The sequence below is a fragment of the Molossus molossus genome, unplaced genomic scaffold (genome assembly GCF_014108415.1).
Source record: "Molossus molossus isolate mMolMol1 unplaced genomic scaffold, mMolMol1.p scaffold_m16_p_21, whole genome shotgun sequence".
In the NCBI taxonomy this organism is placed as follows: Eukaryota; Metazoa; Chordata; class Mammalia; order Chiroptera; family Molossidae; genus Molossus; species Molossus molossus.
In genome coordinates, this window is record NW_023425357.1 from 45,410,691 (window position 1) to 45,434,264 (window position 23,574).

General features: G+C 35.4%; 1 protein-coding gene across 16 annotated transcripts in view; it reads right to left on the bottom strand.

Annotated features, from left to right (window-relative positions):
• CHD9 (chromodomain helicase DNA binding protein 9) overlaps positions 1-23,574 on the bottom strand; it is a 139,422-nt gene that overhangs the window by 42,036 nt on the left and 73,812 nt on the right. For all 16 annotated transcript variants that reach the window (XM_036275752.1, XM_036275751.1, XM_036275748.1 and 13 more), the window contains 9 exons: positions 23,198-23,341; positions 22,825-23,080; positions 21,357-21,567; positions 19,111-19,306; positions 16,859-17,026; positions 16,018-16,197; positions 13,488-13,598; positions 9,576-9,772; positions 8,703-8,902 (listed from right to left, as the gene is read on the bottom strand). In XM_036275752.1, coding sequence (XP_036131645.1) covers positions 8,703-8,902; positions 9,576-9,772; positions 13,488-13,598; positions 16,018-16,197; positions 16,859-17,026; positions 19,111-19,306; positions 21,357-21,567; positions 22,825-23,080; positions 23,198-23,341 — 1,663 coding nt within the window. The remainder of the gene's footprint in view (positions 1-8,702; positions 8,903-9,575; positions 9,773-13,487; positions 13,599-16,017; positions 16,198-16,858; positions 17,027-19,110; positions 19,307-21,356; positions 21,568-22,824; positions 23,081-23,197; positions 23,342-23,574) is intronic.

Genomic DNA, 23,574 nt, shown 5'->3' on the forward strand with positions numbered 1-23,574 from the left:
CTTTTTTCTTTTTGCTATTCTGATTGGGTGTTTTTTGCTTCCTTATATTCCAAACAGAGGTTTGCTTCTTGGCTTTACCTACTCTACTACTGATCCCCTGTAAATTTTTCTTTATTTCAGTTAGCGCATCCTTCATTTCTGACTGGTCCTTTTTTGTGCCCTTGAGGCCCTCAATAAGTTCACTGAACATCCTTATAACCAGTGCTTAGAACTCTGCATCTGTTAGATTCCTTATCTCCATTTTGTTTAGTTCTCTTCCTAGAGTTCTGTTCTGTTCTTTCATTTGGGACATGTTTCTTTGTCTTCTCATTCTGGCTGCCTCTGTGTTTGTATGTATTAGTAGAGTTGCTATGTTTCCTAGGCTTCCTAGGGTGGCCTATTATATTAGGTGTCGAGTAGGGTCCAGTGGCAGCCTCCCTGACCACCTCAGCTGGGCTCTCTAGGTGCACCCCTGTGCGGACTGTACATCTTTCTGTTGTAATTTAGTCTTGATTGTGTTGGCATGTCAATGGGAGGGATTTACTCAGATCGATCAACTTCAAGGAATGGCTGTGCCCACTCATCACTGACCTCTGACTATCTTGGAAGACTAGCTGTGCAGGGGCCCACCACACACAGTAAGACTTACTTCGGTGTAATGCCCTTTTTAAAAATACCAATCAATGTCAAAAGACGTTGGGTAGCTGATTGGATAAGAAAACACGATCCATATATATGCTGTCTACAAGAGATCCACCTCACAAAAAAGACTCACATAGGATAAAAGAAAAGAGATGGAAAAAAATGTTCCAGTCAAATGGAAATTAAGAAAAAGCTGGTGTAGCAGCTTATCTGATAAGACAGACTTCAAAAAAAGGACAATAAGAGACAAAGAAAGTCACGACATAATATTACAGGGATCAATCCGAGAGGATATAACCCTGGTAAACATATATGCACCGAATATATGAGCACGAAAATATATTAAAAAACTTCTGGAAGACTTCAAGGGAGAGGTCAATAGCAATAAAATCATAGTGGGTGACTTTAATACCTCATGGACACCATTAGAAAGATCTTCTAGACAAAAAATCAACAAAGACACAGAGTCCTTAAATGACAAACTAGATCAGTTGGACTTAACTGATATTTATAGAACATTTCACTCCAAAGCTACAGAATGTACGTTCTTCTCAAGTGCACACAGTACATTCTTGAAGATAGACTACACGTTAGAACACAAAGTCTCTACAAAATCTTATCAAGCATCTTCTCAGATCAAAATGGCATGAAACTAGAAATCAATTACAATAAAAACACTCAAAAACATTAAAACACATGGAGGCTAGCCCTGGCCTATTTGGCTTAGCAGTAAGAGCACTGGCCCACAGACAAATGAGACCTGGGTTTAATTCCGGCCAAGGGCATGTACCTCACTTGCAGTAGTTCACGGTCCTGGACGGGGTTGCATAGGAGGCACCTAGTCGATGTGTTTCGCTCTCGCATCAAGGTTTTCTCTCTCTCTCCTACTCTGTCTAAAGATAAATGAAAAAATATCCTTAGGTGAGGATAAAGAAAAAATGCAAACACATGGAGGCTAAATAGCATGTTATTAAACAATGAATGAGTTACCAGTGAGATGAAGAAAGAAGTAACTTCCTAGAAATTAATGAAAATGAACACAAAACAATACAAAATCTACAGGACACAGCAAAAGCAGTCCTGAGAGGGAAGTTCATAGCAATACAGGCCTACCTTAAGAAAAAATAAAACTTTCTAATAAACTATCTAACCCAACAACTTAAAGATTTAGAAAGAGAACAAAAAGAAAAACCCAGAGTTAGTAGAAGGAAGAAAATAATAAAAATCAGAGCAGAAATAAATGATATAGACACTTAAAAAACAATACAAAAGATCAATGAAACCAAGAGCTGGTTTTTTGAAAAGATAAACAAGATTGATCAACCTTTAGCCAGACAAACCAAGAGAGAGACAAAGAGAGAGAACTCAAATTAATAAAATCAGAAATTAAACAGGTGAAGTAACAATGGACACCACAGCAATAAAAAGAATTATAAGAAAATACATACTATGAACAATTATATACCAACAAATTCTACAACCTAGGTAAAATGGACAAATTCTTAAAATCATATACTATTACAAAACTCAACTCAGAAGAGTCAGACACCTGAACAGATCAATAACAATTAAGGAAATAAAAGCAGCGATCAGTAAAATCACAGCAAACAAAAGCCCTGGTCTGGACAGCTAACGGGAGTTTTACCAAACATTCAGAGAACTATCACCTATTCTCCTCAAAGTATTCAAAAAAATGAAGAGGAAGAAACAATTCCAAGCTCTTTTTATGAGGCCAGCATAATCCTAATCCCAAAACCAGATAAAGACACTACAAAGAAAGGAAATTACAGGCCAATATCCATAATGAACATAGATGCCAAAATCCTCAACAAAATCTTAGCAATCGAATCCAGCAATATATTTAAAAAATTATACACCACGATCAAGTGGTGTTTATCCCAGGGATGCAAGGCTGATACAATATCTGGAAACTGAGAAATGTGATAACACCACATAAACAAAATGAAAGATAAAATACCAATAGACACTGAAAAAGCACTTGACAAAATCCAGCATCCATTTTTGATAAAAATTTTCAGCAAGTAAGAATAGAAGGATCATATCTCAACATAATAAAGGCCATTTATGACAAACCTACAGTCAACATCATACTCAATGGGAAAAAATTAAAAGCATTTCCCTTAAGAACAGGAATAAGACAGTGGTGTCAACTTTCACCACTCTTATTTAACATAGTACTGGAAGTCTTAGCCACAGCAATCAGACAGGAAGAAAAAATAAAAGGGATCCATCCAAACTGGACAGAAAGAAGTGAAACTGACATTATTTGCAGATGATGTGATACTGTACATAGAAAGGTTCCATAAAAAACTACTAGATTTAATACATGAATTTGGCAAAGTAGCAGGATACAAAATCAACATCCAGAAATTATTGGCATTTTTATACACCAATAATGAACACACAGAAAGAGAATCTAGAAAAACAGTCCCATTTACCATTGCAACAAAAAAATATTAATATACCTAGGAATAAATTTAACCAAAGAAGGAAAAGACCTGTTTCGCAGAAAACTACAGGACATTGAAAAAATAAATAAAGGAAGATATAAAAAAGTGGAAGTGTATATACCTTGTTCATGGATTGGAAGACTTAAAATCATTAAAATGTCCATACTACCAAAAGCAATCTATAGATTTAAAGCAATCCCCATTAAAATACCAATGACATATTTAACAGAACTAGAACACTTCAAAAGTTTATATGGAACCAAAAAAGACCCCAAATACCCACAGCAATCTTGAAAAAGAAGAATGACTTAGGCAGGATCACAATATTGGATATCAAATTATACTACAAAGCCACTCTAATCAAAATAGCCTGATACTGGCACAAGAATAGCCATACAGATTAAAGGAACAGAACAGAAATTGACCCAAGACATTATGTGCTCAATTAATATCTGACAAAGGTGGCAAGACCATACAATGGAGTAAAGACAGCTTCTTTAATAAATGGTGTTCGGAAAATTGGACAGCTACATGCCTAAAAATAAAACGAGACCACCAACTTACACCATACACAAAAATAAACTCAAAATGAATAAAAGACTTAAATGTAACTAGTGAATCTACAAAAGTCCTAGAAGAAAATGTAGGCAACAAAATTTCAGACATCATATGCAGCAGAATTTTCACTGATACAATGCCTAAGGCAAGAGAAACAAAGGAAAAAAAATGAATACATGGGACTACATCAAGCTAAAAAGCTTCTGCATAGCAAAAGAAACAAGTATCAGAATAGAAAGAGAACCCACTCTATGGGAGAGCATAATTTGCAACGATACATCAGGTAAGGGGTTAATTTCCAAAATATATAGAATACTCATACAACTCAACAAAAGGAAGACAAAGAATCCAATTAAAAAATGAGAAGAGGACCTAAATAAACACCTCTCCAAACAGGACATACAAATAGCCAAGAGACATATGAAAAAAAATGCTCAATGTCACTAATCATCAAAGAGATGCAAATTAAAAAGACTACATGGTATCACCTCACACCTGCCTGAATGGCTGCCATCAACAAATCATGAAACAAGTGCTGGCGAGGCTGTGGAGAAAAGGGGACTCTAGTACACTGCTGGTGGGAATGCAGACTGGTACAGCCACTATGGAAAACACTATGGTGTTTCCTCAAAACATTAAAAAATGCAACACCCATTTGACCCAGTGATCCCACTTCTAGAAATATACCCTAAGAAGCCTGAAACACCAATCAGAAAGAATATATGTATCCCCATGTTTATAGCAGCACTATTTATAATAGCTAAGATCTGAAAACAGCCCCAATGTCCATCAATGGATGAGTGGATAAAAAAGCTGTGGTACATATACACAATGGAATACTATGCAGCTGTAAGAATGAAAGATCTCTTATACTTTGATATGACATGGAGGGACCTGGAGAGTCCCTCCATGTCATGTCAAATAAGCCAGTCAGCAAAAGACAAGTATCACATGCTCTCACTTATTTTTGGAATATAATGAACAAAATAAGGTGATGAACAAAATAGACCCAGAGAAATAGAAGTAGGGTTCAGACTGACAAACTTCAGAGGAGGGGATTGGGGGCAGGGAAGACATAAAAAAAAAGAAATTGTGTATGAAAGCATAACCAATGGATATAGAGAAGAATGCTGGGGGGGGTGGCAATGGGAAAAGGGTGAGGGTGTGAGTGAGGGGAAAATGAGAAACAACTGTAAAAAAAAAAAAAATTAAAAAAGCAATCAATGCCTTCCACCTTAAAATATATTTGGCTTTATGTTAACATTGTTTTGCATTCTAGTCCTTTTCACCTTTGTTGGTTTGGAAACTAAACAGTACATATTTAAAACATACATAAATTTTCCTAATAAATCCAGCAGACATTTGATATTTTTAAACGTTTCCCTAACACAATTATCTCACAGCAATCATTTAATCCTATTTATTGCTTAATTTCTGCTACTTTAATTTATAACTTAAAAGAGGTATGTTTGTGCTTCAAATGTTTCTATAACACCTTATTCTTCTTTTAAAATCAAAATATGTTTGAAATATACTTGAAGATATTGACAATTTTTAAAAAGCTGCCCTCTCCTTGTATGGTCCTGTTGTCTTCAAGTTCAATATATACGTTTCTTTTTACTCTGTACCTCTCACATTGGAGATTTTCCTCAGGCATCTAGTACCCTGAGTTGTTTGCTCGTATTGAAAAATGACAGACCAAAAGTTAGTAGGTAACGTGGATGGGTGGAGCTTACCGCTATGGACTCACTGAAGGATAATCTTTCTGGTTTTTTTCCCTGCCATTATCTTTAGGTATTTGTCAGCTCATATTCACCTAAGAAAATTCCTTAGTTTTCTTCCTTACCTATGGTATTGTCCAATATACAGAGATTTTCATTTAATCTCGATTTAGTAGCTCCATACCTAAACTATCAGTGCAACTCAGATATCCTGTTTTATCCTTTCCAGGGAATAAACTTTCATTAAGTCTTCATCCTGGCTACCTGGACTTGAAGACCACATTTAGGGATCTGACCCCTGTTTCAACAACTTTTGATCAAAGGCTTTGTCTTTAATACCCACTTTCAGAGGTTCCTGATATCACAAATTCCTGAACCTTTTGGATTATCTTTGCAGCACAGGTGTGTGCTGTTGCCTTTTCCTACTGCTAACCTAAGAGTCAGTCACTCTGGTTGATTAAGTTTGTTACCTGATCTAGTTTTAATTATGGAATTAAATATATAGAAAAATGGTTGAAATAATATGATAGATCACCATGTCCCATCATCCAACTTCAATAATTATCCACTCATGGCCAATACTGTTTCAACCCTGTTCACTCCCTAACCGCCCAAATGATTTTAAAGTAAATCTAAGACATCAATCATTTTATTAATAAATATGTTTCTTTTAGTCATATATGAAAGATAGGGCTTTCTATAGAAAAGATAACTACAATAAGAAATGTAATAATACTTCCTTAACGTTTAGTATTCAAATTTATAATTATCTAATAAAAATAATTTAAAAATTTGAGTTGTTTGTTTTCATCAGGATCTAAATATGGACCATATACTACAACTAGCTGAGAACACTTAAATTTCTTTTAGGTCACAGCAGGGATTTTCATCTCAGCACTGCATAGGCTCCTGAACTTACTATGGGTTATGTCCTGACAAACCTATTTTAAGTGGAAAATCTTGTAAGTTGAAAATGCATGTAATACACCTAACCTACTGAACATCATAGCTCAGCCCAGCCTACCTTAGTTCATAACACTTACATTAGCTTCCAGTTCGGCAAAATTATCTAACATAATGACTACACTACAGAGTATCGGTTATTAACCCTCATGATCACATAGCTGACTGGGAGATGTGAGCCCTGCCGCCGCCCAGCATTATGAAAGAGTACCAGTGCCGCATGTCCATAGCTTGGGAAAAGATCAAAATTCAAATTTCAAGTATGGTTTCTAATAAATGCATATCATCTTTGCACCACCATAAAGTAAAAAAATCATAAAAATCATAAGTCAAATCATTGTTAAGTCGAGTCCAGATATATTTGTATTTAGAGCGACATAGCTCTTCATTATGGGGCTGTCTGTGGACTCTTGGCCTCTACCAGCTACAGGCTGGTAAAATGTTCAAAGTTGAGACAAGTGGGGTGGGGAAGGGATTCAGGCACAATATCATGTAAGGTTGAGAACCACTAGTTTATGGATACCTTATTGATACATTATTTATTTGTTGAAGAAACTAGGACTTTTGCCTATAGAATTTATCAAGCTTACTGCCTTAAATTTTTTCTCTTTATTGACATATTAGTGGGGTTTCATGGAAGAGTGAAATTATATTTGCATGACTCTTCCATCTTTACTGCAAGTCAGCTCTTCACATTAATAATTTCGTTTACTCTTATTAAGATAGGCCTCAAAAACTACCCTATTCTAAAATGGTTGCTTTCTGTTATTCTCCAACTAGGCATTTATTTTATTTATTTCACAGTACCTATGACAATCTGTAATTATTTAGTTAATTTACCCACTTTCTTATTATAATCTGTCTCCTTGACCAGAATATAAGGTTCATGAGCTCTGAGATCTTGACTATCCTGTTTTTTTCTTATCTTCCCAGTACTGAGGACAAGATGCGTTAACAGGTATTTGTTAATTAAATAAAACAAAATTTAACATACATTTAGTAATGTATGTTGTTAAAAGATAGTAATCTTTTATTATAAGATAGTAATCTTTTAATAAAATGAAATTTATGCTATAAAATAATTGTTTTAAGAAAAGAACGTTCTGTTAGAAATATTGTGGAGAGCCCTGGCCGGTTTGGCTCAGCGGTTAGAGCGTTGGCCTGCGGTCCGGAGAGACCCGGGTTCGGTTCCCGCTAAGGGCACGTACCTCGGTTGCAGTTTGTCCCCGGCCCTGGTTGGTCGTGCGGGTGGCAGCCACTCGATGTGTCCCTTTCACGTCGATGTTTCTCTCTCTCTCTCCCTCTCTCCCCACCTCTCTCTCCCTCCCACTCTATCTGTACAAAAATTGGAAAAATGTCCTCGGGTGAGGATAAAAAAAACAAAAAAAAAAACAAAAAAAAAAAAAAAAAGAAATATTGTGGAGAAAAAGATACTTATACCGTGGATTGGACTGTAAATTGGTAAAACCACATCTGAGAACAAATGAAAGTATTTATGAAAATTTAAAATGTTTATCTATGTTTCCCAAACTTTAATTAGATACCAACTGCTGTGAATTTGTTAAAACGTAGACTATGATTCAGTAAGACTGTGGCTTAAGATTATGCATTTCTAAGATGCTCACAAGAGATGTTGATGCTGTTAACCATGGACCACATTTTAGGTACTAAGGATATATCTATAGCTATATCTACACCTCAATAATTCTATTTCTTGACATTTACATCAGTGAAAAATTTATTCATTTGTGCAAGATGAAACGTACAAGGATCCATACTGAAATTGTTTTCCAACTGTATAAAATTGAAAATGTTATAAATGTCCAACATTAAAGATGATGCAAAATAAATTATGGAATATCCACACTTAGACTACTAAGAAGGAGTTTAAACAATAAGATCGTTCTACAAGGATACAAATGGGAAGACCACTATGACATACTATTAGGTCAACAACTTGCAAACCTACACGTTTTATAGCAATATGTAAAACCCAACAAAACTGGTAACATTAGTATTTTCTAAGTTGGAACTTGAATTGAGGTAGATGGTTAAAGGTTCTTTAACACTGTAATGCTAAACTATAAGGTACTATGTTAAGTACTAATTTCATAAATAAACATAAATTTAGCCCTAGCCAGTTGGATGGGTGTTTTGCCGTGCACCAAAATGTTGCCAATTATACTCCAGGTTGGGGCACATGCCAAGGTTATTGGCCCGATTCCAAGTAGTGGGCATGCAGGAGGCAGCCGATTGATATTTTGCTCTCACATTGATGTTTTTCTCTCTCTTCTTTCCTCTCAACAATAAACATATTAAAAAATAAATAAATGAATAAATTAAAAAGAAAATACAAGAACATTCTTACCTAGATGATTCTGTAGCTCTCGAGTTTGTCCATCTTCAGTTGGAGTAATGAGATCCCATATGAAGCTTTTAATTTTCTCATCTCCTCGGTAGTGAACAAGGCAATAGGCTAAGAGGGCTCGGCAAATTATTTCTACATCGTGCTCGTTTAGCTGTCTTTTAAAACGACCATGAGACAGAATCTCTCTCCATCGACCCCATCTGGTAAAAATAAAGTATATTTACATTATTACTGAGTCAAGTTCTACAGAAAAACATAGCTCATGGACAAACAGCATGAAAACTGCAAAAACCACATTCTGTTGTTAACAGGATTTACCTAATAAAGTTGCCCCCCGCCAAGTAAAATTCAGAACCATGGTACAGTCGGCCCTCGTTTATCGCGGTTAATCAGTTGCAGATTCTACTGCAATAAATGAATTTCCGCAAGGTAGGAGACTTTATTTATATGCAGTCGTCCCTCGCCACTTTACGCTTCGGCTTCGTGGCTTCACTCTAGGGCTTCACCCTATTGCAGTTTAAACCCGCAATAAAGTGAAGCTGCGAAAGTCGAAGCACGAAGTGGTGAAGGAGTGAGTACTGTATAGTAATTTCTAGTATATTTAATTCCTTAATGGATAACATTACTCGTTTTGTATTACAAAATATGCAAATCTGAGAAGAGTTTGACATCAGCAATACATTTATAATTTAAAACTTAGGAAGGTCCCATCATATTGGTATTAAATATATGTTAAACATATAAATTAAGGGTATTTTAAAAATAGATTTTATTGATTTTGAGAAGGTAAAAAAGATACTAGAATACAGTATATGTTTTCTATAACTTTATAAAGCAGACTACTAACAGTAAAGGTTAAAAATAATATTTTACCCATAAACCAGCAGATTTTTCTCTACTCTAAAGCATTCAGTTCTTCCATAGCCACTGGAACGGTCACAGGGTCTCCGGAGTTTGGGCTTTTCTTCTCCTTCACTTTCAGCTTCAGATAGTTCAGCCAATTCATCTTTTGTGGCACTAAAGGGTCTTGTTTGCTTCCTAATTCTTGGAGTGTCAATAACCAAGCTGTTCTGTAAAATATAGCAGGATTAATTAAAGGTCCATTTACTATTTTGCTTATAACATTGTCTTACATATTCACCTTCCAAAATGTATAAAAAAATAAAAACAATTATAAAAATAAAGCGAGAAAAATACTAACAATTTCACCAACCTACCAAATCAACTTAAACATTTTTATACTCTTTCCGTTGAATGTATTACAGATGTTCCTCATTTTTGCCCCAGTCTCCCTCTACTCCCCACGCCCGCCCACCTCCCACCTTTTCCCACACTGTTGTCTGTGTCCATTGCTTACATATATAAGCTCTTTGGTTTATTTCTTCCCATCCCCCAAACCTTCTCTTTGAGGTCTGCCAGTCTAGCAATCAATTTGTTCTTCTTAACCCCTTAACCTTTTTCACCCATTCCCCCAAACTCCCTCCCATCTGGCAACCAACAAAATGTTCTCTGTATCTACGAGAATGTTTCTGTTCTGCCTGTTCATTTTGTTTGTAGATTCCATTGTTGATAGATATGTATTCATTACCATTTTGTTTGTTCATATATTTTATCTTTTTCTTCAAAAAGACCCTTCAACATTTCATATAATAATGGTTTGGTGGTGATGAACTCCTTTAACTTTTTCTTGTCTGGGAAAGTCTTTATATGGCCATCGATTCTAAATGGCAGCTTTGCAGGATAGAGTAATCTTGGTTGCAGGTTCTTGCTTTTCATCACTCTGAATATTTCTTGCCACTCCCTTCTGGCCTGCAAAGCTTCTTTTGAGAAATCAGCTGACAGCCTAATGGGAACTCCCTTGTAGGTAACTAGCTGCCTTTCTCTTGCTGCTTTTAAGATTCTCTCTTTGTCTTGAACCTTTTGCATTTTGATGATGATGTGTCTTGGTGTGGGCCTCTTGGGGTTCATCTTGTTTGGGACTCTGTGCTTCCTGGACTTGTATGTCTGTTTTCTTCACCAAGTTAGGAAAGTTTTCTGCCATTATTATTTCAAATAGGTTTTCGATTTCTTGTTCTCTCTCTTCTCCTTCTGGTACCCCCAAGATGCAAATGTTGGCATGCTTGAAGTTGTCCCACAGGCTCCTTACACTATCCTCATTTTTTTTGGATTCTTTTTTCTTTTTGTTGTTCTGATTGGGTGTTTTTTGCTTCCTGATATTCCAAATCGATCGTTTGCTTCTTGGCTTTACCAACTCTACTATTGAATCTGTGTAAATTATTCTTCATTTTAGTTAGTGCCTTCTTCATTTCTGACTGTGCACCCTTCATTTTTGACTAGTCCTTTTTATGATCTTGAGGTTCTCACTAAGTTCATTGAGCATCCTTATAAGCAGTTATTTTGAACTCAGCATCTGCTTAACTCCATTTCGCTTAGTTCTTTTCCTGGAGATTTTTTCTGTTCTTTCATTTGGGACCTGTTTCTTTGTCTCCTCATTTTGGCTGCCTCCCTGTGTTTGTTTCTATGTATTACTTAACAAGAAGTATGGGGTAGCTGAGACCAGATGCTGCTTGTTTGAAAGAATTTAGGAAAACCTGAAGCAGGATCCAAGGCAAGCCAATCCTATGGTGAAGCAACTGGTAACAGCTTGGGTGGGCCTGAAAGTTGGGTGGGGTGGGGCCTCAGGGAGTCACCAGGGTGGGGCTACCAGTGTGAGCCAGGTTGCTGGAGTCCCAGATATGGCAGCTTTCTGCCGCCCCAGGGAAGGGCTCACCAAAGGAACTAAGGCCTCTGACAGCATGTTTGTCCCGGAGAAAGCCCCCTCTCCAGCCCTTGCTCCAGTGCCAAACAGCTCAGTTCTTCCCTGTATGTCTCTGGTGCCCCTTGCACTGCCTCCCCTCTGAGCTTAGAGGGAGAGAGTCCAATAAGTCCATGCACGGGCCCTTTAAGAGAAGCTGCCGGGGGCTCCAGTCACCTCAGCCTCCCTGAGCCTCAGTTCACGCTGGTTTTACAGCCAGAGGTTATGGGGATTCTCTTCCTGGCACTGGAACCCTGAGCGGGGCTCCTGGTACGGGACGGGGAACCCTCAGTCCTCCCATCCGAGGTGTCGTTCTGACTTTTATCCGCCACACGTGGGTGCAGGACCAGCCTGTCCACCTCCGCCCCTCATACCAGTCTCCATGTGGCTGCTTCTTTAATTCAGCAGTTGTAGCACTTCCATTCAGCTCAATTTCAGGCGGTTTTGAATGATGGTTGTTCTGTAGTTTAGTTGTAACTTTGCTGTGGTTGTGCGAAGACATGATACCGCGTTTATCTACCCGCCATCCTGACCGGAAGTCTCTATACTCTTAAAATCCTTATTACCATACATACATAATTATATGATATTACAGTAATAGGCTTAGAAAGACTTGGTATTTGGCTTTATAAATATGAAACTTATTGTATTATGTATCTGCAATATCCATAAAATATTAATTTAAGTTGAATTTGTGAATCATGATATTCTTCACCTAATTCACAATTTAATGCAGATTGTTTTAAAATGTTAACATAAATAATGCTAAAATGTTTGGCCAGTGTAGCTCAGTGGTTGAGCATCAACCCATGCACCAAGAGGTCGCAGGTTAAATTCCCAGTCAGGACGCATGCCCAGGTTGGGGCCCAATCCCCAATGTGGGGCATGCAGGAGGCAGCCAATCAATGTTCTCTCATCATTGATGATTCTATGTCTCTCTTCCTCTCTCTCTCAAATCAGCAGAGGAAAAAAAATAATGCTAAAGTTAATCTTTTTTATCAAAGTTTATCCTAAAAATAAATTCAAAAAAGTTATTTCTCTTAGAAGAGAAATATCTAAGAATAAAAACATTAGTCAAAGTATATAAATATTTTATAGACCTAGAAACACACGTTTCAGTGCTTTCCAGAAGCTACCCTAATACACAAAAAGCAAGATAAGTGTATGAACTCACTATATTTAATTTTTTTTATCCTCACCTGAGGACATTTTTTTCCATTTTTTGTTCAGATAGAGTGGGAGGGAGGGATAGAAAGAAAGAGAGAAAAACATCAATGTGAAAGGGACACATTAAGTGGCTGCCACCTGCATGACCAACCAGGGCCGGGGACAAACTGCAACCAAGGTACATGCCCCTAGCTGGAACTGAACCCGGGTCTCCTGGGCCGCAGGCCAACGCTCTAACAGCTGAGCCAAACTGGCCAGGGCTCACTGTGTTCAATTTAATTCATTCAAAACAACATAAGTTTACACGCTTTTTTACCTTTACTAAGAAATTTCTCTAAGTTAAGAATTGTTATGGCTGCAGAAACAGACATAAATATGACAGCTTTTGCTCTGTAGTCTTGAGGGTCAGACTAATGAGTAAACAAACAAATGCTATTCAGGATGGAATATCATGATACAAGGTGGGTACAACTGAATGAATCATCATTAATTATATTTGACACCAGGAAAACAAAGATAAAGAGCAAAATAAAAAGAACACATGATTTAAAGACATTTTAAAAAATTTTTTAAAAATTCATAATTTTAAGGATATAAATAATACCCAAAATTAAACTTTCCTCATATTATAACCTATCATGATATATACCATGAAAATGAAGCAGTGTGTGATTCAAAATATGATGGTTCTACTACCCTACATCAATTTGTTTACTCAGATCATTTATTTTGATAAGTACATAGTTCAATATCTTAAAATATTATAATAATATTACCGAATTACCCCAATGGATATTTTTTTTTAAGGGAAAGAAAATACTTACTCTGCCACTGATGGTATCTATATCTATTTCTGCCTTTTTAGCCCATTTTTGCCAGAAGTTGGGATCATCTAAGGAAATATCTGTCCGATTTCCAGATGCCACAAAACTTGCCTGAAATATAAAATGGCAGATTTTCAAAATGTTTTGAAGCTAGAGGAAAAATCTATCAAAGTATATTTAAAATATTATCTCCTCACAATTATTGTAAATAGAATTTGAAATCAGGCATACACACATATTCAAACAAGGTATCAAATGCAATGGTTTGAAACATAGCATAGCATCTGCTTAAGGCAACAATGGTGATTTGTATGACTTACATGTTTTGTTTAACCAGATTTCAAGCAACTTTAGGCACGAGGGAAAAATACCTATACATAATGTGCTGACAATTTGGGTAGAGCCAAGGAATCCAAAGTAAACTAGATTTCTCAGGAAAAAGGCTACTAAAGCCAGAGTATATCTACCCAATCATGACTAGTTTTAGTTCTCAGTTGTATACTTCTGTATTACTTTTATTTCCACAATACTCCTTTGTTTTGATTTATGCTCTATTAACTCCCAAATCTATTATCTGTATCCCAGGCAACTCTCCTGGACATCTCCACTTACATACCCTATAAATGCCACAAATATAACTGCTCCAATATTTTATTTTCTCCATATGAATTTCCTTCTCTTCCATTCTGTCTTATTTAACAGAATCCTCCTGATCACTCGAGCCAGAAATTTAAGTCATTTTTGTCTCCTCCTTCCTTGTTTCTAACTGGTCTTCAATTCTTGTTGATTTAAGTGGTTCTCCACTACCCTAATTCGCCCATCATCATTTCCAACATGAGCCTCTCTTATCTGATCTCCCAGCCTCTGGTCTATTTCCTTTGACATTTGTTCTCTATACTGATGTTAGGGTTAAATTACTAAATTAGAATGCATTATGTCCATTTTCTGCTTGAAGGGATTTTAAAGCTTTTTAACATCCTTATGATCAAGTGCAAATTCTTCAAAAGGAATTTTTGTGAATCCCTCACAATTTGGGCCCAACCTCTCTAATTCTTTCATTTTCATCTCCATATAATTCGTCCTGTGCATCCATGCATGCCTATAACATATTCCTTGAAATCTTGTAGTGTAGCAACATATGATTCATTTATGTGACCTCTCTTATTGAAACACAATGAAATCTACACTTTGCTTCAAGAATTAGTTCCAATGTTATTTTTCTGCAGTTTCCTGACTCTCTGTCCTCCCTTTTTACATAGAATTAATAATGTCCTCTTTCAATTTTTTTTAGTAAGTAGAATTCTTTCATTTTAGTATTTCCAGCAAACAGGTCAAGCCCCTGACACAAGATTTCATTAGTTTGCTGAATGAATGCAAGAGAAAAAAATTAATGTAAAGAATATCATCACTGATTTTGGTGTAACACCTACACTGTCTGACAAAAACAGAGGTTTTCTAGGAGAAGGAAGAAAATGTGGAAAGGAAGTGGAAACCTGTAAGAATCAGTGCAGATGGGACATAATAATACTGCAATTATAAATTTACCATTTCTCTCTACTGACCAGAGAGAGAGAGAGAGAGAGAGAGAGAGAAGCAGTTAGTAAAGTTTTAAATTATTTTCCCCAAATAGGGTAGATTGATAGTTATTAACACTTCCTTCCAAGATACACATTTTGTTTTACCCTCCCCAATTTTTATTTAAATATTTAAAATAAAATTATTTTCAAATACTTTGAATTATAATAACCACCCCCCTATACAAAGGGGATGTTCCAAGGTGCCCAGTGGATGCCTGAAACTGCAGATACTACAGAAACCTACATATACTATGTTTTCTTTCCTGAATATACTTATGATAAAGTTTCACTTATAAATTAGACACACTAACTGTATTATAAGTTAACATAAGATGACTTAACCTATTATACTTTTATTTGTACTTTTTTCTGACTTTGGCTTATGTTCTTTTATTTCTAAATTTAAATTCAAATGTGCTCCTCTGATTAGTATTAAAAATATTTTTAATTATTATACTTATTCCATTTCACTAGGATCAGATGAGTACGTGTGAAATGTGACATTAAAAAAATCAGAAAAAAAAGAAAAAGAATGTATTACCTACTTCCTTTGAACTAATTCAATTTATTTAATCATTAAGTAGATGCTCTGCAAATAATCAGTAGAGTAAGAGACACAAAGTTTTTTAGAAGTGAATGTTACTGGTATATGTACAAAATAGCACACTGCCCTGGCTGTTTTGCTCAGTGGTTACAGCATCAGCCCGTGGACCAAAGAGGCTTGGGTTTGATTTCCAGTCAAGGCCATGTAACTTGGTTCCAGAGTCGACCCCCGGCTGCTCAAACCGTGCAGGAGGCAACCAATTGACGTCTCTCTCTCTCACATCAATGTTTCTTTCTCTCTCTCCCCTCCATCCTTCCCTCCCTCCCATTCTACCTAAAAGAATCAATGGGGAAAATATCCTTGGGTGAGGATTAAAAACAAAAACAAAAAATAGCACATTGCCTTTTACCTTAGCAAATGTTGACCCACGTCCTTCTGACTCAATTGTAATAGTTTTTGTTCGGCGTAGTAAAATCTGATCAATATCCTCTTCACAGAATTTAGAACCTTCATCTTCTTCTTCCATAATGGCACCATAAGCACCTCTTCGAAGCAAATCTTCTATTTCCTTTTTGGAAAGCTGTTGAATCTAAAGATAAAATAATTTTGGTAAAAAAAACTTATTTTAGGTTCATAAAATAAGAAAGTATCCCTAAAGAATGTCAAACTTGGAAGTTATATTTAAATTTGTGCATAACAGAATCTCTGAAAGAATACACTGAAGTTGGTGACTCCTCTTCACTATCTATAAAATGTGATTTGTCATTTGCTGAAAATATCTTAAAACAAAGCCTTTGGGTAAGCCGTCAAGGTTCTTTTTAGTACTAGGATTCTATAGTTGTTACAAACACAACATTAAGAAAACAATCTTGATGGAGGAATGACAAAAAACACTATTTATTACAAGACAAAGTTAATGCTAGTAGTTTGACATTAAAAACACTTTTAAAAAATCGTGTATAGGAAAACACAGAAAAATTCAAATACTATTTTGCTATGCCATGACACAAACATTCTAAAATCAGAGCAAAAAAATTCTACCTTGAAAACACAATCTTAAAACTCACTAGCACTGGAACTATACAAATAGAACAAGATCAAAAATATTAACTGTCACACTATTCTGAAATGCCTCCATACATAAAACCAGCTACTTAGTGTTTAGTATGGATCAAAATTAAATAATACCCTACTTGAAGTTAAAAGTACATGAAAATAAAAACTCCACATGAAAAAGAAAATATACATACACCACCAACATTACTTTCTCTTCCACTCATGCTCTGTAACACAGCCTTATCTAGACCCAGCTTCAGACTGGCTCGGTCAAACATCTCCCTCTCGTATGAGTTACGAGTTACTAGTCGGTAGACTTTAACTGCTTTATTCTGACCAATTCTGTGACAACGAGCTTGGGCCTATAAAAAAATGAAAAACATAGATTCAATTTATTTCAGAAAATAGCACAAAAGACATCACATAAAAGGCAATTAATAGTAAAATATATTGATGGAAATATAAAAGTATGTAAGAATTTTAAGACCCTTTTGCTACTGAATTAGCTATAACCATTTTCAAATAATGAAGGTAGAACTTACTAAAATAAGAAATGATTGCACAATCAGCTACAAGTTAAAATTTAATCTTATCTTTCAGAGAATATAAATCATTAAAGAATTGTTGTTTTTTAAAAAGGGTGTCATCAATATAATTTTAAACAGGAATGTCAACTGTTACGAATAGATTTTTTTTAGCTGTTGGCAACTCAACCTTTAAACCTACATTATCAACAATCTTTTCAATATATTTTCGTTAAACTGGGTAATTGAGGGGGGACAAAAATCTAAGGTGAATAATTCTGGAGACCTAAATTTTATTTAAACAAAGAAAACTAATTATCTAATATGCAGACATATTGGAAGTTTTATCTTGAGGTCCTGCTATACTTAAAATTTATATAATACATTTTCACTCTAAAGTTTCTATAGTACCAGTAGTCTTTCTCCCAAATTATTACTCAACTTCGTATTATCTTCAGAAGATTAAAATATAAATTGTGGCTTTACAATTTTTAGGTCTCATTGCTGATATACCCTTTGCAGACATCTTTATTCTATCCATATACACTTTATGCCCAACGGAAATGAGAAATGTGAATGAACAAATTTGCTTCAGGTCTAGGGAAAGTATAAAAGGCGAAAATTTTTATTAGTCTATAATAGAGTCACATTAAAAGTAAGGCCCTGGTTGGTTTGGCTCAGCAATTAGAACACTGGCCCTTGGACCAAAGGGTTACAGGTTCAATTTCTGGTCAAGGGCATGTATCTGGGGTTACCAGTTCAATCCCCGACCTTGGTCAGGGTTTTGTGGGAGGCAACCAAACCATGTTTCTCTCTCTCTCTTCCTCCCTTCCACTTTATCTAAGAAGTAAATGGCAAAATATCCTTGGGTGAGGATTGACAACAACAACAAAAAGGAAATAGGAAAAACCAAATGAGAGTGAGAACTTGCATAACCTGAAAGTTTTTCAGTTCTCAAATGTGACTTTATTGTTTTATTTTAGATTAACTTTGAGAATATCACATGCTCTGTAGTTAGTTTTAAAGTATAAATATGCATTCCAAAGGCAAATAATTATGATTTGAATTTAACCTAGGGACTAACAAATCACAGCCTTTAACCCAAATCTGGCCTGCTACTAAGAATAAATTTTACATTTTTGAAGAGATGTTAAAAACAAACACATAAAAACAAAATGTACTGACAAAAACTTTATGTGGCCCACAATGGCTAAAATACTAATTGGCTTTCTATAGTTTGTCCCTGGCTTAATATATTAATTTTGGATAAACCTTTGATATTTGGAATTAGATGACATATAGTTACAAAAATGAGAGGTTAAAACCGTATTTTTTATTGAGTTGGGTATAATTTCTGTAACAATTTACCGTATTTGGTGTTTTTATCTATTTAAATATTAATTGCAATACAAATATCAAGGACAAAAAAGATGAATTTCTCATATAGTTTATCTTGTCATCATTCTAAATAGCTTATTTCTGCAAACTATGACTCTCTTTCATTGCTCTAATTAATATTCCTGTTTCTACAAAATCTAAGCAGTCGTAACTTGTATGAATACCTTACTTTTCTATAGTAATGCATACTATATTATATGAGCAAGTATTTACTTTTAAGAAAATAAAATTCTGAAAATTTTATTTAGTATAAATAAGTTATTTTTAAATCTTAGGCCTCAAATTTACATAATATATTTTAAACAATTAAATACTGTACTCAAGTAGGAAAACCTTTAAGAAGTTAGTAAGGTATATAGTATATTTTTTATATTTTGTCATTAAATTAAAATAATTCACCTATTTTATTTGGCAAAGATATTACTTAGGGAAACATACATATTAGCATGTTTAGATAAAAATATAAGACTAGTTAGAACATTTAAAACAGAAATTTAAATCTCTTGGGGGAAGAATTTATTTACCTGAAGGTCATTTTGAGGATTCCAATCAGAATCAAAAATTATACATGTATCAGCAGCAGTTAAATTGATGCCCAATCCACCAGCTCGGGTACATAGGAGGAAAACAAATCGATCTGAATCAGGCTTGCTAAATCGATCTATAGCAGCTTGTCGAAGATTCCCTCTGACTCTCCCATCAATTCGCTCATATAAATATCTATCAAACAAAAAGTAATAAATTTAAATAGAGGGATATAATGAAAATGAAGACACATTTTATCAAATGTAAAGTCTGTTTTCCTGCAACGTAACAAGCAATTTCTATCCTGGCTGGGTTTTTACATTTCTCAGTATTGGTGATAAGAATGAAATACAAAGTAATATAAAGATACCAAAAATCTCTGCATTCCTGATGTATATGTAAAATACCATTATAAAGAATACCATTTTTAGAAGTTGAAATGGAAAAATAGTCCATAAAAACTACTTTGCTGATCTCATTATACTAAATGACTTTTTGGTAAAAGAAGTAATGATTTTCATATAACTTTATACAAGGAGCCTACAGACATCTCTCTCTGTGTCAATCATTTAAGTCTCTTAACTATAAATCCAGTAAGGGCAAACTAGAATGCTATTTCCATGTAGTCAATACTGTCATGCAATTAACTTTTAACTTCCATTATCCTTCATGTAACATGAAACTCCAAAACTGTTAGACACCAATAAAAATAAAATATGTACAAATTTAGAAACAAGAAGAGGAATACATGTCACACTTGCTACACCTTTTCTGGTTTAAGAAACTTCTTTCTGCCCTAGCAGGTTTGGCTCAGCGGTTAGAGCACTGGCCCTCGGAACAGAGGGTCTTGGGTTGGTTCTTGGTCAAGGGCAAGTACCTAGGTTGCAGATTCGATCCCTGGCCCTGGTTGGGTTCGAGTGGGAGCAGCAAATCGATGTGTTTCTCTCACACCGATGTTTTTTTCTCTTTCTCCCTCTCTCTCCTTCCCTCCCTCTCTAGCTGAAAAACTCAATGAAAAAATAACCTCAGGTGAGGACTTAAAAAAAAAGAAACTTCGTTCCACAAATTATTTACCAAAGTCTCAGTAGCAGCTCCACTGTTGTTTCTAGTACATATAAAATGGGGACATGATTTCTAATGTTACTTTTATGTTAAAGAAATTTGGGATTTTCCATGAAATTTATCTTACAAATTTCTGCAGGGTTGGGGAAACTTTTCTCTGCCAAGGGCCATTTGGATATTAACATCATTCACTCATCATACAAAATTATCAACTTAAAAATTAGCCTGCTCTATCTGGTCAGGCTATTTTGTTGAGGCTGAGATGTAAGCCAGTATTGATTTTGCAGGCACTATACGGCCTTTGGGCCAGATGTTCCCTGCCCTCAGAAGAGATCAAGAAAATGTAAGAATGGCGATTTTAAGGAATATTGTACTTTAATCTATCTTCTACTTATATGATATAAAATTGAGAATGATACACGTCTTGGAATTAGATTTAAAAAGTGGAACACTGACACTAATAATGGCACTAGATATAAAAATGAAAATTAAAAATGAAGTAAACACTCTCATAATATAAACTAGTATTGACCTTTACTTAGCTATTCAAGCAAAATCCATTAACTAAAACCTTCAGAGCCATTAACTCAATCTTCAGATTCCCTTTTGTGTTAATATGCTGATATTTGATTAGACTAGCAATACTCTGATAAATATCCTATACAGGTAGTGACTAAACAATATTTAAGACTGTCGTGCACCAAAACAAAATAAAACTCCACATTAAACAAATCAGAAAAGATTAAAGTATGAACAAATTGTATAAAGTGTATGATATGAGTCAAAGTGCAGCAAGCTCAGGCTCTAACTGTAACAATGAAATAGATCTGAAAAGGATCTTGAATCATTTTTTCCATCTAAGATGGTTATAAATCTGTTATTGGAAATGTCATTACACGAAAGTTTACAAATTAAATAAAATGTACAGGAATAAACCCATTCCTAGATCAACAAATACCTGTCAGTTTGCAAAGTTTTCTTATCAGTCTCCTTAGCCCCACCTACTATTGCAACATAAGTAGGTTAGGAAAACACCTGACACATAATCCTAAGCAATCTGTACTCATATGAATGGATTCTTATCTAGATAAAGAGAAAGATGTGAGTAAAGTTGGGTTACAGTACAGTGCTGCAAAAACTTTAATGACATAGAATAATTCAGTGGATGAACTCTGTGCTTTACCTTTTATGTATAAGATAGTCCTCAAGGATGTCAAGGCAGCGTACCATCTGAGAGAAGATGAGCACTTTATGACCTCCTGCTTTCATTTTGGGAAGCAATTTATCAATAAGGACCAATTTACCAGCAGACTGGATCATTGCTTGAAGATGAAAATCAGAAGCAGCTGGATTATACGTATCTCTAAATTCTCCAAGTATTTTCTCCTCAGCACCTGTCAAAGAAATGTGAGAACATTCATGCACGAATGAAGGCAATACCAATTTCTTTCACTGCTTAAAAAAACTGAAATAGTTTTCTGTAGAACACTGAAATTTTTTTGATGGCAGGTAAATTAACTGCAATTGCATTGAGGATATAGACAATGACTTAAGCATCTTTTTATGTGCCCAGACATCTGGCATAATGCTTTATATAAATTTATGCTCACTAGGTTTAATAATGTTATTAGGGAAAGAATGAATGAAAATGTAGTCCTGGCCCAGCCGGTGTGGCTCAGTGGCTGAACATCAACCCATGCACCAAGAGGTCACCGGTTCAATTCCTGGTGAAGGCACAAGCCCAGGTTGTGGACCAGATCCCCAGTGGGGGGCATGCAGGAGGCGGCCAATCAATGTTCTTTCTCATCAATGCTTCTCTTTCCCTCCCTCTTCCTTCTTCTTTAATAGCAATGAAGAAAAATAAATTTTAAAAAGAAAAGGATAATGTAGTCCCGACCTAGGTGAAAAACAGAGTTTAAACACACTTCTAATATTTAAATACTAATATAACAGTGATCCACCACTGAAAGGTGATCATAATCTGAATGTATCTATGGAATCCTGCTGGTCTTCAAAACAAGGAAACAAGAAAAATTGTAGACATTGATGAATACTTCTTCCAGAGAGTCTAGATCAGCATTAAAAGCTCTCTGCCTTCCCTCAACCTTTCTAGTCATTAATCAGGTACCAGGATTGCAAGTGAGTTCGTTAATAGACTAAGAAATAACTTATCTTGGACAAAGTACGATAGGGAGTATATTCCCAGAAGTAAGTGAAAATACCCAAACGTTTTAGAGAGAATGCAAGTAGAGAACTCGACAAGACCTTAAAAACTAACACGAGCACACAACAATCTAGAGACACTATCTGGACTGGAGAGATACCAGGGGAAAAAATAAAGTAAATGTGGAGTCCCAAAGATGGGCTTTGCTGTGACTGTATCTGAGGATGGTTAAATTGAGGAAAAAATTCCAGTCTGTGTGAGGCTGACCACAAGACCCGCTATTAAAACCTGACGTGGTAACATGGGACCCTGTGCTGAAGTACTGCCCCTGATTCTAAACCATTAATCCCTCAGAAGACCAGAGTGAAGTCACAGGATCAATGCCTTTTCTTGCAGCTGCCAGCACAGATGTGGTGTGTTTGTTTGTTTTTATTCATGAGTATTTTTCGAAAGAAACAAGTATTTGTGTGCCATCCTTTTTAGATACCTTTGATAAGATATGGATGGTTACAGCACTTCCTGAGCTCCATCATGGTATTGACCAAGTTAGGTACATTAGTCTGTCCTGCTCCTTTGGATAAAAATGAGAAATTCTTCTCCAAAATAGCCCGGTAGTATTTCTTTTGAATATTAGTAAGTTCCACTTCAATGATGGTTTCTTCCTTTGGTGCCAACTTCTTTTCCACATCTTCCTTCAATCGTCTCAACATCATTGGTTTAAGTATGGCCTGAAGTTTCTGCACCTGCATAAAAAATGAAGATATATATTATACATACATGCACATTCAATTACACATACACACACATCAATGCAATGATAAAAGATCTGATGTACTTATTCACAACGACTAAACGTTTACCTGTTCCTCTGTTTTCAGGTCCCCAAACTCTTGCATAAACGTTGATTCAGAAGGAAACCTTAAAGGTTCTAGAAAGTGAAGAAGACTGAATAGTTCTTCAACTGTATTTTGGAGAGGCGTGCCAGTCAAAAGCACTTTATGTTCCTATATAAAGCAAGAATAAATCACATCAAATATCACAGTACAAAAATTATAAGAAAGTAGACATCGGTTATCAAATATTTAGTGATCGAAAAGCAAATATTTTTCTGACTAAAATGATCAAGAGTCAACTCAAAATGCATCTCTACCCACAAATCTCCATTAACTGACTTCTCAATCACTTTTTCAAAACTCTATCATTCTTGTAATACCACATTTCACACAGTTTTTACTTA